We start from the raw sequence: 14,166 nt of genomic DNA, 5'->3' as shown, positions 1-14,166 counted from the left end.
ATTCTTCAATATTGACGAACGTAGAAAAGAACAAATAGCGAAAGAGCAAGAGGTCCGAGAATTAAAGGGCCCGAGAAAAAACATTTGAGTGAGACAATATTAATTCAACAATAACTTATTTATTTTTCATTTTTCCTAAATCAAACTTTCACCAATGTAATTGTAAGGTTCTATTGATTAAGATAAGACCAAACACCATATAATTTGCATTATTTTCACTTATTTAGATATAAATAAGTAAATAAATAATTATAATTCAAATTATGTCATGTTTGATCTTGTTTTAATCAGAAAAATCTCATAAATACGTTAGTAACATTGTCATTAAAAAAAATTCAAAAATAAAAAGGTTTTAATCTTAAATTTTGATTATGTTAGTATTGTCTCACACGTACACGGGTATTTAAACTTGCTTTTTTCCCTGTACGCTGCTTCGATTTTCGGCTGTCACCACATCAAAGGCAAGCCGAACTCGCTCGAGAAACTGTGGTTTCTCGACGACACGCAAAAATTGGTCTGATTCATCGTACATGATACATATAGGTATCGTAGCATCCGTGTGTCATTTAGGTGTATGCGAAGAGTGACGTAGAATAGCATGCCGTTAGTTGGATGTGTTACGTTGCGCGTTGCGAGTGCGCAACGTAAAAGAAAAGAAAAATAATTATAATAATTAGTTAACTATTTAATTAAGATGGAAATTATTGAACTTGATTCCTCTTATTTTTGGGCGATGAGAAAGGTATCGCTGTCACCAGTTCTGACTGCATATGACGCGGAAGCGTCCTCTACGGTCAGAACAAAATTAAAAGACGGAAATTTTAGATAGTGATTATTTCCGTTGGGTTCGTCAGTGTTCTGGGTCCCATACGGGTCCCTCCTTGAAACCTTGTGTTGGGGTGCGTGGATTTGAAATATAGAATGATAAAGGAAATGATACAAAATGGAATTTGAAAGAAATGTTAATTCAATTTAGTGCGCAAAGAGAAAGTAATTTTAATCCAAAATAACTATTGAAGCTAACAGAAACTGAATTTGAAATGACTATTGTTGAGTATTGAAATGATTCTATTTGAATGAATGACTATTAAATGAATTCGATTAAAACAATACTGGTTTTACAAGGGTAAAGATGCTTAACCTATTGTTTGATATAAACATAAATGAGATCGGAAAAACATGTTAGCCTTTGGTTTACAATGAGACCTTTCAATATAATATCAACCGGATTTGAAATGTGAATATATATATATATATTTAATGAGGGGCGACTACCTCGACCAAATATAATAGAAATTTGAGGGTTTTGGCGGTATCTATCCGCGAGGTAACGACCTGAACGAAGAGACTCTTACAACCCCCGAAAGGGCTTTACAGGTCGCTCCTGGTAAAGTATCGTAGTCGAAGCAATCGTCACACACAAACTCGCGATGATTCAAAATTCGTCATATTAAGATAGCGAAATTACTATGATCGGTACCTGATGGTGGAAACGTGACGATCTAAAATGAAGGGACTCTTACAACCCCCGAAAGGGCTTAATAGATCGCCCGAAACTGAATAATAATGCCGTGCTCGACAAATTAGTACTGAACAGGCTTACCGTGAAACTGTAGAATGTAATGTACGATAAAAATCGCTTTGTAGTTCGCTATTTAATCGTTGAAAATCGCTGTTGAATCTGGAACACCAAGAAAGATGAGAAACTGGTGCTTCACTAACACTTGTCGCGCACCCGGTCGTCGTTTATTGCAAATGAAAAATTAAATAAAACGTATCACAAGACAATTACAATTTTCGGAAATAGTATAATAATAAACGCGAATGAATTTAATACGAAAATACGCGATCAACGGATTAAAAGAAAGAGAAAAGATAGAATATTAATAGTCTGAAATGAATTTAACGTGCGCGTCTCTGAGTCTTTGCCGTGTATTCGGAATTTCATCCTCGCGACACTCTGCCTAATACGTAGGACTTGCCGCGCAGCTAAATTACAACGAATTACAATCGACAACTCTATCTCTAAACGCACGGGCTCCCGTCACGACTTACTCGATTGTTCGACGAAGAGTGATCAGAATCGATCGCGATCCTAGCCGGAAGGGCCCGTCGCGAGGACGATGTCCTGCGTGGGGAAATTTCGGCAAATCACAGCGCGTAACGACGGCGTCGCGTGCGTTTCTATTGGTCGAAAGCGCGTGCCAGCTAAATTCCTCCAGATCATGCTTTCTCTCTTTCTTGGTGTTCTTTCTCTGTCTAACGGCTTTTCGGTGTTTCTACGCCGTAGAATTTCTGGATTGTTCCGTGCTTTCGATAATTTCGTATATTAGCTAACAACGATACGAATATCTATTAACAGTTTAAATCAGTCTTACTAAACAATAAATTTGCAAGTAATTATAATATCTGTTGTACTATTGCGTATGAATAATGGACCGGTGATCACGAGGTTTCTTAATTAACAATTGGCCTTTCCATAATCATTTTGTTCGTAAAGAAATCGATCAACAATACGAATTGCGCCGGTACGCTCGTTGTAAGGCATTCGGTGTTCGATTGCAATTTTTCAATAACGACAGTTTTCCCTTATTAATCGAATATTCGTTATTACATTTGCGACGTAGTTGATTCGAGAACATTCTCGGCATTCGAAAATCACCGTTAGGTTTTCGGTTTCAGGCAAATTCTCGGAATTTGATACAAAGACTTTATTGCCCCGTACGACCCTTTGTCTCTCAACAGCCTTCGAACGCTTGCTAACGTTTGCTTGCAAGGGTTCTCATTCCTCGCTCTCGCATTCATACAAATATTCAACACGCTAGATTATATACTTCGCGTTCTCATTCCAGCATTCAATTCATACACGCGATCGGATTAGGGACCGACTGGCGCCCACGCGTGAAAAAGAGGAGAGTATCGGTGTTAATTTCAACAATAATGTAATCTTTACGCTTTTGCGCAGTTAGCCTGAGGAGACCCCTACAATGCGAAGCACTGGCTAACCGCGCAGCGAACGCTGTTTACGATACCTCTCCTCGGTCGAAGCCGAGTTTTTCTATCACGAGTTTCTGTTACTACGCAGTTGAGCACGACGATAGTTTCAAGGAGGGGTATTAACTAAGAAAAGAATTGAGAAGTATGAGAAGAATGAAAGGATTGAAAGGACAAAAGTAGAATAATTATAAGCTCAAACTCTTCCCTGTGCATTTCCCACATGAAGAAGACTCTCACAACCCGAAGGCTTGATGGGAAAGCACAGAGTCAAGGAGAAATTAAAGAAAGGTGAAGTAGTAATTCGCCCTCCCCACGCCCCTTACATGAGGAGACTCCTACAACCCGAAGGCTGGATAAGGGAACGTGAGGCGGACAAATTCGTAAAATTTTTCCGGACGTGACAGATGCAATAACTGAGGTAGCGCTGAAATCAGTTTCTGTTCGGCCTAATTTTCGATGAAACATTGACTGTTTTACCGACGCGGAATTCGAAGTTCGGCCTCGACGCTCGTGTTACGACGAGCCGCCTAAACGTACGTTAATCGAATTCTTCCCACGATCGGACAAACATCGTGTTACGGCCACCCGCCTAAACGATCGATATTCGAACAATTGAACTCCTCACGACCGGACACCTAAACATCATATTGCGACCACCTACTTAAGTATTCGATAAGACGCGTTCTCACGGACATCCCACCTTGTCAATCATCGGCCCCTTCTCCACCACCAACGACATTATAAAAGACCTTACCGGACATAAGCGCAGTCAGTCGGGATCATATTATAAAAATAAAGTGCTAAACCTTTAAAAGTGCCATTCATTTAAAAACCTGTGAACTTTCCACGTGACATTTTGGCGATCCTGCCAGGATCCATTCAACATCACGAAGAGAAACTTCCAAAGGGGGCTTTCTACGGAACTCCGGACGAAGGGACTACGAGTGCCACTCTGTCGTGATACGTAGGGATCCAACGAACCTAAGGTAAAAGCTGGCGTTTGAACATTACCGATTAAAACCACCCAGCATTTCTTCTCAAAACTCCGAACTATCCTCCTTATCCTCTGAGTCCTCAATATCTTCAACAATGACTGCCTCCGGACCTGCCGCACAAGAGAACGTGCTACGGCAACTCTTGGACAGGATGCAACGGATGGAAGAAGGAATCAATCAACAATTGACAACTCTAGGAGAAGAAAACCAAAATCGTGCAAAAGAAATCCAAAATATTGCAGAACAGCTGAAACTGGTCACCCTCACTGAAGATGCGTCTACTATTTCGAGGATCACCAGACGAAGCGGCGGAGATCAAGATAATCAACAAGAAGATGAAATGCATACGGCCCGACAACCACCCCAAAATTCAACAATCAGGCCAAACGAACTGATGAAAGCAGTTGACGCCATTCGAACCATCGAGACCTTACGAGGACGAGATGATGTAGGAGTCGAAGATTTTATCAAATCAGTCAGGTATGCCAGGAGTAATTGTTCTGAGAAAACATTATTACTAAAATTAATTCTGATCGAAAAAATTACGGAAAATGCAAAAAGAAGTATTCGATACACGTCAATTGAAACGTATGAAGAACTTTACGAAGTACTCCGTCAAAACGTTTCAATACCTAATACTGTTAGTAGTTGCCGTAATAAGTTACAGCAAATACGGCAAGGAGCAATGGAAACAGTACAGTCTTATAACCTACGATTTAGGCAACAACTCAACGAATTAATTTACGCTGTTCAAAATAAACACCAAAATCCAATTTCAAGAAGAATAGCTATAGAAGAAGAAGAAACAGAAGCTACTCGAACGTATGTGCTCAATCTCCGCAGGGACATAGGCATGCTCGTAATACCAAGTAAACCGAAATTATTAATAGAGGCACAAACAATGGCAGCCGACATGGAACTGTGGACTCGCGACGCGAATCGTGCCATGGAGCGTCGACAAGTACCATCCAGAATTCCTCCGCCTAAACAACAGGGGCAACGCCCAAATACATCACGTGACCGACCAAACCACTCGATACCTTTGAAATGTACAAAGTGCGGAAGATTAGGACACACCAGTGACAAGTGCTACGCTCGAAATTTTCAAGTGACCAACCAGGGAAAAATTCCACCACCACGAGTGAACAACCTCAATTTTCAAGAGGACAAAGTGACAGAAACAACATCCGAATCAACTGCACCACCGGAAAATTACTACAAATTTGCTGCAGAGTTCCAGGAATGTCGAGAATCGGAAGACTACTCGTGGACACAGGAGCAGGAATCAACATCCTCAAGCGATCAGTAGCCGAAAGAATAGAGCCGACAGAAACCAAAACATTCTTTATGGGTAACGACAAACATACTACTCACGAGACAACTATAATTCAAATACAACAAATACCTCATACCTTTCACATAGTCCCTGATTCATTTCCTTTAATAGAAGACGGCATAATGGGCCTACCATTCTTAGAAAAATATAAATACGAAATCAATAAAGAATCATTAAAAATTAACGACAAAATTATACCATTTCAGAAAACTACTCTTCACACACTGTCTCCGGGAAAAACAACAAAACGAACACAATATCTAGACGGAAAACCTGTTCAAATATGCTACATCAACACTGGTAAGCAAGACCATCAGATTACAAACGAAATAGAACCAGATGATAAAATCGATCAAATTAACAAATTTGCAAAAATTATTAGAACTAAACATATTGATCCAAGTTTACGAGACCCTTTAGAGAAAATCCTTATCAACTATCTTGACGTTTTTAATTTAGAAACTGACTTACTTCCTTGTACATCCCTTACGGAACACACTATTACGTTAAAATCTGAAAAACCTATTAATATTAGAAGTTATAGACCACCTGAATGCCATAAGCAAGAAATCGAACGACAAATTAATGACATGCTAGTTAAAAAAATCATTGAACCATCAGACTCTCCTTATAACGCGCCGGTTTGGGTAGTTCCGAAGAAATTGGATGCTTCAGGTAAACGTAAATGGAGAATAGTAATCGACTTCCGTAAACTCAATGAATTGACAGACCAAGACGCATACCCATTACCTAATATAGATGAAATTCTGGACCACCTAGGCAAAGCGAAATTTTTTAGCGCGTTAGATCTTTCTTCAGGATTCCATCAAATCCCTATGAATAACAATTCTAAAAAGTATACAGCCTTTTCTACACCACAAGGACATTTCCATTACAATAGAATGCCATTCGGTCTCAAAAATGCTCCAGCAACGTTTCAAAGAATGATGGACACGGCGCTTCGCGGTTTAATAGGAAAACATTGTTTTGTTTACTTAGACGATATTATCATCTTTGGGTCGACGATACAAGAACATAATCAAAATTTAGCAATCGTATTCCAAAGGCTTAGAGATCTTAAACTTAAAATCCAACCCGACAAATGTGAATTTCTCAAACCGGAACTAGAATATTTAGGTCATGTAGTAACTGCGGAAGGAGTTAAACCAAATCCAAAAAAACTAGAAGCAATAAAAGACTTCAAACAACCTAGAGATTCTACAAATATAAAATCTTTTCTTGGACTAGCCGGATACTATAGAAAATTTATCCGTAACTTTTCAAAAATTGCAAAACCATTAACAGACTTAATAAAAAAAGATGTCCCATTCCATTGGACAGACAAACAACAACTCGCTTTTGAAACATTAAAACAAAAACTTTGCGAAGCCCCAGTACTACAATACCCCGATTTTAATAAAACATTTACCCTAACGACAGACGCATCAAATGAAGGATTAGAAGCAATTCTCTCTCAAGATGGTCATCCTTGTTGTTACATCTCCAGAACACTAAATCCTCCTGAAAAGAATTACAGCACAAGCGAGAAAGAGCTACTCGCAATAGTTTGGGCCACCAAAAGACTTAGACAATACCTATTAGGAAGAAAATTCATAATTCAGACTGATCACCAAGCGCTAAAATGGTTAAAGGATGTGAAAGATCCCTCTTCTAGACTCATGAGATGGCGATTGAGACTCGAAGAGTATGATTATGACATAGAATACAAAAAAGGTAAAGAAAATACCGCCGCAGACGCTCTTTCACGGCTGTACCCTATCACCTCACAAGAATCCAACCTTCTTATATCATCTCCAGAAGAAACGGAAGAAGTCCCAACTGAATTTTCCCCAAATCCTGACTATTTTAACGAATATGAAAATTGGAAAATAGACATAACACCTGCACCATTAACACAAAAAATTAATCGACCACACTTCTACCAACTAACAAAGGAAATACTAGGTGACTACGACGAACAAACATGGATAAATAAATTAGCTGAACTAATTAACGACAATAGACATAAAATTACTTTCCCAATAGGAATAGGAGACGAGAAAATAACACCACTAGAAAAGGTTTACATTCAAATGATGATACGATTTCTTAGTACAAAATTTAGAAACATAAAAATTATATTCGGTTCAGAACCTCCGCGGGATTACACCCTGGAAGAAAACGAAACAATCCTGAAGGAAAATCATAATGAAATAGTAGGACACTTAGGTATTAATCGTACTGTAAAACGAATTCAAGAACAATTTTACTGGCCCAACTTAGAAGCAGACGTTACAGAATTTATAAAAAATTGCGAAACCTGTCAACATGAAAAACTAGTTAGAATTAGGCAAAAGGAAGAAGCTATCATAACCGATACACCTATAGAACCTAATACTAAAATCGCCATGGATATTTTCGGCCCATTAACAAAAACAAAAAGAGGAAATCAATTTATCCTATCAATCCAAGATCAATTAACAAAATACCTGGTCCTCGTTCCCCTCAAAAATCAGCAAGCCACTACAATTATCCCAGAATTATTGGATCATTATGTATACATATTTTCTGCACCTAGACAAATTTTAACTGATCAAGGAACGAATTTTGTTTGTAAGCTTATGGAAACGTTTGAACAGGCATTTAAAATCCAACATGTTAAAACGACCTCCTTCCATCCACAATCTAACGGTTCACTTGAAAGAACACACGCAACGATAAAAGACTTAATTCGTACATGTACAGCCGAAAGACAAAACGATTGGGACGAAAATCTTAAACTTATTTGTATGGGTTATAATACCTCAGTTCACGAATCGACAGGTTATACACCTTTTGAACTAACATTCGGACACAAAGCTAATCTACCCTCAACAATTTCTGCAACTCCTTCGATGACAAAAGAACAGTTATTTAAACTTTGGAAGAGACGACACGACACGTACATTTCTGAGGCAATAAAAACACTCAATAAAAACAAAGCTCGCTATAAACGGGATCAAGACAGAAAAATTATAAAATTACAGACTATATTCAAAATAGGTGATCGAGTTCTTCTACATAACGATCATAAACGAAATAAACTCGATCATGAATGGTTAGGACCTGCAGAAATAATACAGGCCTCTCCTCCAACGTATACTATTCATTTTCCGTCGGAGAATCGACAATTAAAGGTACATGGTAATCGATTAAAACTTTTTATTTCAGGCCGACGACACTTACCCTCTTGTTCTACTTCATTGGAACAATCTACTGTAACCTTTATGTAACATACTGAACCTTTAAATAATTCGACAGTATTTTTAGAACACATCGACAATTGTTACTTATATACTAATCAAGTATCTATATCTATTATTATTAATCCACACTACCTACTAAAACAACCCGATGTTACTGCAGAATCGTTAGAAGGTCTATCAAAACATTGTAATAAATGCGCGTACAAAATAGAAATTCAAAACTTAGTAAAGGAACTCGTAACAATAAAAAAAATGATTGCTCAATTGAAATTAACGTTAAGAATTATTCATAGACGTGGTTTATTAAATATAGTTGGTTCAGTATCCAAATCTCTTTTCGGTACTCTAGATGAAAACGACTTAACGATAATTAACGAAAACATGGACAAACTATTTGACTCGAATAACAAATTAAAAATCATCGTTTCTAATCAATCAGCCCTTATTAAACAAGTATTAGACGATTCTCATATTCAATCTATCCATCAAATTCAAATAAAACTTGACGAACTCCAAGACAATGTACAAAACGAAGAAATAATCAGCTCTTTAATTATACACACAGAATTTGTCCTTTCCGAAATACATGTAAATCTCGATGAACTAATCAACACGATTATACTAGGTAAACAAGGAATAATCAATCCACAGGTTGTAAAGCCACAACAATTTTTGGAAACATTTGATAAAATCATTAAAACCCACTTTCTTTATAATCATATTCAACCAACTCTCGAAAATTTTCAAACCCTACTTGATATTAGTAATTTAAAACTTTGGATCAACGATGGAAAAATTGTATATACAATAACAACTCCTATTTTGGATGATACAGAGTGGAAAGTCACTAAAATTTATCCAATTCCCTCAAAGAGAGACAAGATTTTTGTGGCTCCAGTAATCGAACATGAAATTATATTTACTACGCAAGAACAATATATTCCTACTGACTATAGATATATTCAAAAATTCTGTAAAAGGACGCCTTTAATTCATCTTTGTAAACTTAATCAACCCACGCATAGTAAATTAGGAACACAAGATTGTCAAATTGAGCTAGTTAACAACAAAAACAAAATTAACACGTGCCCATTCTCCGTATTCAAAATTATAGACGCTACATTTATACCTCTTGAACAACCAAATGTTTATATATTAATACCAAATAAACCATTAACACTAGACATTCTCTGTGATAGACATGAAACACGAACTATACAAACCCCTAGTTTAATTAAAAGCGATGAACCTTGTATAATAACCTATGAAAACAATGTAATGAAAATTGGAGGCACCACCCAAGAAGTTACTTATGAAACTAAATTCAAAGAGTTCTCTTTTAACATTTCACAAAGTGATCTAAAACTATTAGAAAAAAACATTGATTTTACTCCAAAGGTTACTCCAAATTTCAACCAATACCGAACAACTTTAGGACAGATCAACAACCAAATAGATCAAATTCAAATCGAACACCGAATCAAAAACCTAAAAGAAATAGCATACTCTGTATTACAAATTATGGGATACATATCTATAGCCGTAATCACAATTTATACACTATACAAATGTAAACTACTTTCTCGATGTATACCATCCACATTTATTTTTAATATCTGTTGTCCCACTGCGACTGCAAATCAAGAACAACAAAATACTACACTCCCACCAACAACATCAGCGCCAATCTACGACGAACGTACCAGCTCATCAACCAAAGATTTGCTACCTGCAATAGAAGAAAACATCGTTCATATTCAACCAGCCCGGAAAATTGTACGTTTTGTGAGACCAAAACAAGTCTAAGGAGGGGGGAATGTTACGACGAGCCGCCTAAACGTACGTTAATCGAATTCTTCCCACGATCGGACAAACATCGTGTTACGGCCACCCGCCTAAACGATCGATATTCGAACAATTGAACACCTAAACATCATATTGGACACCTAAACATCATATTGCGACCACCTACTTAAGTATTCGATAAGACGCGTTCTCACGGACATCCCACCTTGTCAATCATCGGCCCCTTCTCCACCACCAACGACATTATAAAAGACCTTACCGGACATAAGCAGAGTCAGTCGGGATAATATTATAAAAATAAAGTGCTAAACTTTTAAAAGTGCTATTCATTCAAAAACCTGTGAACTTTCTACGTGACACTGGAGTGGCTGTCATGGGAATCGACGATATAGACGGCGCGGAGAAAGAAGAGGCATTTTTTATATTTATTGATTATATTTCAATCGATAAATATTGTATATTATAGATCAATTTACATGTCTTTATTTTTCATTCCTTTCCTGAAATTATTAATGCCATATAGTTTTTATTTCTATAAGTCTTATAGTCGCGTACGTTATGTGTATTACAGAGTCTCATCGAATCTGTCGTAGCGTGTGACTATATTTACGCCGATCGGCCCTACGTTGTTTCATTCATGATACTCCTTCTCTCTCTCTCGCGCTGTCCTTTTCTATGTCCGCCAGGAATCAAAATCTCGCTCGGCTCGAGCAAATTCATTTTGCTAGATGGTCACAGATGCGGCAACACCGCGATAGAACTCTCAAATGATGTGATTTGGCAACTATGCCACCTCACTTTCGTTTCTTATTCTGCATAATGACGTTAGATGTCACACCGTCAAATGTCGAATTTCTCAATTATGTGTTTTCACGATTGCCCGATTCTTTCCAATGGCGCTTACATCGATTCGGAGGAGGCCTCGAAGGAGCCTGTGCCCTTAAACGTTGCATATATCCAGCCGAGGTGTCGATTCTGGGCATTTAATGTTTCATATATCCAGCCGAGGTGTCAATTCTGGGCATTTAAACGTTGCATATATCCAGTCTTGGTACCGATTCTGTGTCCGTACAAATCGTTTGTACCGTGCCGCGTTACCTATTCTACGTTCGTACAAATCGTTTGTACCGGGCCGCGATACCTATTCTACGTTCGTACACAACATGCAACGTGTTGCATGTTGCATGTTGCATGTTGCGTGTTTGATGTATCTTTGGTGTACGGCCTGCCTTATACATATGTACAGTTTTATTATTATTTTAATAAATAAATATAATTCAAATCATATCGTGTTTGGTACCATCTTAATCAGAAAAATCTCACAAATGCGTTAGTAAAAGTTTCATTAAGAAAAAGTTAAAAATAAAAAAGTTTTATCGTTCAATTAGTATTAGTCACACCGATATTATGGTCGGATCATATTACACGGTTTCCTCGCCGAGCGGCTCGGTTCGGCTTAGGGGGATCCCCCCAAGTGGAGGGGATAGCGATGTTGCATATATCCAGCCAAACTTTTGTTGCATATATCCAGCTTTTACTGTATTTCATTCATTCTACCCCTACCAGCAGCACGAATCTGTCGTTCTTTGATGTTTCCGAACATAGAAAAGGATAGCGCAAGAAGGATAAACAAAGAGAGAAAGACTCACAAGCACAACATTTAACCCAATATTATGCTATTAAATGTTGACCGATTTATATTGTGTTTAGCTTCATTTTAATCAGAAAAATCTTCTCCACATGATAGTGAAATTTTTATTAACAAAAAGTACAAAATAAAAAACTTTATTCTGTGCATTAGTATGGTCACATTGACACGGGACATTTAAATGAAGGCAATAAATCCCGGTTTCAGTCCCTCTTTCGTCTTTAGCTACTGACTCTTTCTAATCAGTGTTTACTGACTAGGCAATCAAATTTGAAAAATGATTCTCCTATTCCATAACAGTTGCGGAGTGGACCGGCAATAGTTATGTACATTTATCGAGTTTTCACTGCATATGGTGCAAGTTTTATAATTCATTTTTCTGGCATACCATTTGAAGTATTCTATCTGTAATTTAATTGATGAAAAAAACATGATTATAAATATGAATAAAAAAGTTTGATGGTTGCACACATTAGTACATGTATTGTTTCATTCTCGAACCTCTTTCTCTCTTGAGCGCCCTATTCTTTTCTATGTCTGGCAGGAATTAAAATCGGCTCGAGCCTGTTGCAATTGTAACAGATGTGGCAACAGCGTGACAGATGTCTTAATACGTTGCGGCAACTATGCCATACTTCTGACTATATTCGCGTAGCTGTTGTGGTGTCAAATTAGAATTTACATTTATCGACTGATTTCTGTTTTTATCGACCCCGATGATAACGTGGTCAAATATACCATCAATGCCTCTGACGGAAAATCAGTGAACTATTCTTCCGTCTATTTGACGTTTGATGCGTGCAAATCGTAAATTTCGTTTTACGTCTTCCAGAAGTGATAAATTGTGAAAAATCGAATTTCAGTGACATTGAGCTAGTTCAAGGAAGGGTGGTCTGGTATGCTATGGGTGAAAAAACCATTAAATTGTCCAATATTTGCTAAAATGAAGCCGAACGAAGCATTCGGCAGCCATGTTGTTTGCTTACAACAGCGTCTGTCTCAATCTTACAGTGTCGAAAATATCATTTTTCTCAACGTATGGTGTTTATTAGCGTTCAAACGGACCAGACCACCCTGTGCTGAAGTCTACCCGTAAGTGCTGTACCCGCGAAAATTTCATTTGTGCAATTATCGAGACGAAAAACGGAATCTACGAAATCGAGTGTCTCTTTCACGCATGGCGTATACGTGCATGCTTTCCGTTGATTGTGTGAGTGCACGCATACAGGTCATGGCACACGGAGTCTGTGCCCTTAAAGCAGAATTGAACCCTTTTCCTTATTTATATTAAATTAAATTTAAAAAAAAAAGTTAGAATTATGATAATATATTTTATTATATACCTATCGATATCTTCAACGGAATGTATGATAAATTCAATTGATGACAGCGTCGTAATTCTAACTGATTGCTACTCGTCGTTCGTAACTTGTTCGAAGGAAAGAGTGTGCATCTGATTGGTCGTGCCCGGCCTTGGCTCACACGGTTTGTGCGTGCCAAAATCGGCGGGGTGTGCGAAGGATCCCTCCTTTCCCCTGCGCCGGCTAATAACATTGTGTGACATTGCCCTACTACAATCTAATTTTCTCGAGCTCAGCGGAGCTTCGAATCCATAAACATGGAAAAAGAATACGTATTACGCGAAAATTCGAGATGGATATATTACAAAGGGATGCCATGAGTAAAACAAATCAACATTCAGCAAAGAATATTACATTTGGACTAATTTTCGTTTTATTATCTTGGAAAAGATAGTACCGTTGGATTGTTGAGGTTCTTCTGATTAAATTGAATCTAAACACGACATAGATCGGTTTAATTTTACTTTAATTGGTTATTAATGGTTGACTGGATCAATTTAAATTGATTAATAATAACAAAACTTGTCCGATTTACATCGTGTTTGGTCTTGTTTTAATTAGAAAAATATCACAAATTTGTTGATAACAGTTTCATAGCAAAAAAATTAGAAATAAACACGTTTCATCGTTGCATTAATACTGTTTTGCAGATATAGACTGGATTGTTTTCGCTTCTGTAACGACCCGTTAAGAAGACCCAGCACCTTTTTCATTTCGTTGTTGTTGTCATGATTTATTTTTGGTTTAAATATTGTACAAAATAGTTAAGTTAATTTTT

At 37.4% G+C, this 14,166-nt stretch overlaps 2 protein-coding genes across 7 annotated transcripts in view; one reads left to right on the top strand and one right to left on the bottom strand.

Annotated features, from left to right (window-relative positions):
• YME1L (ATP-dependent zinc metalloprotease YME1L) overlaps positions 1–14,166 on the bottom strand; it is a 259,223-nt gene that overhangs the window by 44,178 nt on the left and 200,879 nt on the right. The window lies entirely within an intron of this gene.
• LOC117609748 (uncharacterized) lies at positions 2,999–5,922 on the top strand. The gene is made up of 2 exons (XM_034336393.2): positions 2,999–5,343; positions 5,535–5,922. Exon 1 carries the CDS (start codon positions 4,087–4,089, stop codon positions 5,299–5,301), a length of 1,215 nt encoding a protein of 404 aa, XP_034192284.2. The 5' UTR covers positions 2,999–4,086; the 3' UTR covers positions 5,302–5,343; positions 5,535–5,922.

This window comes from Osmia lignaria, chromosome 7 (genome assembly GCF_051020975.1).
Source record: "Osmia lignaria lignaria isolate PbOS001 chromosome 7, iyOsmLign1, whole genome shotgun sequence".
Lineage (NCBI taxonomy): Eukaryota > Metazoa > Arthropoda > Insecta > Hymenoptera > Megachilidae > Osmia > Osmia lignaria.
This window is presented reverse-complemented; position numbering and strand designations above follow the sequence as displayed.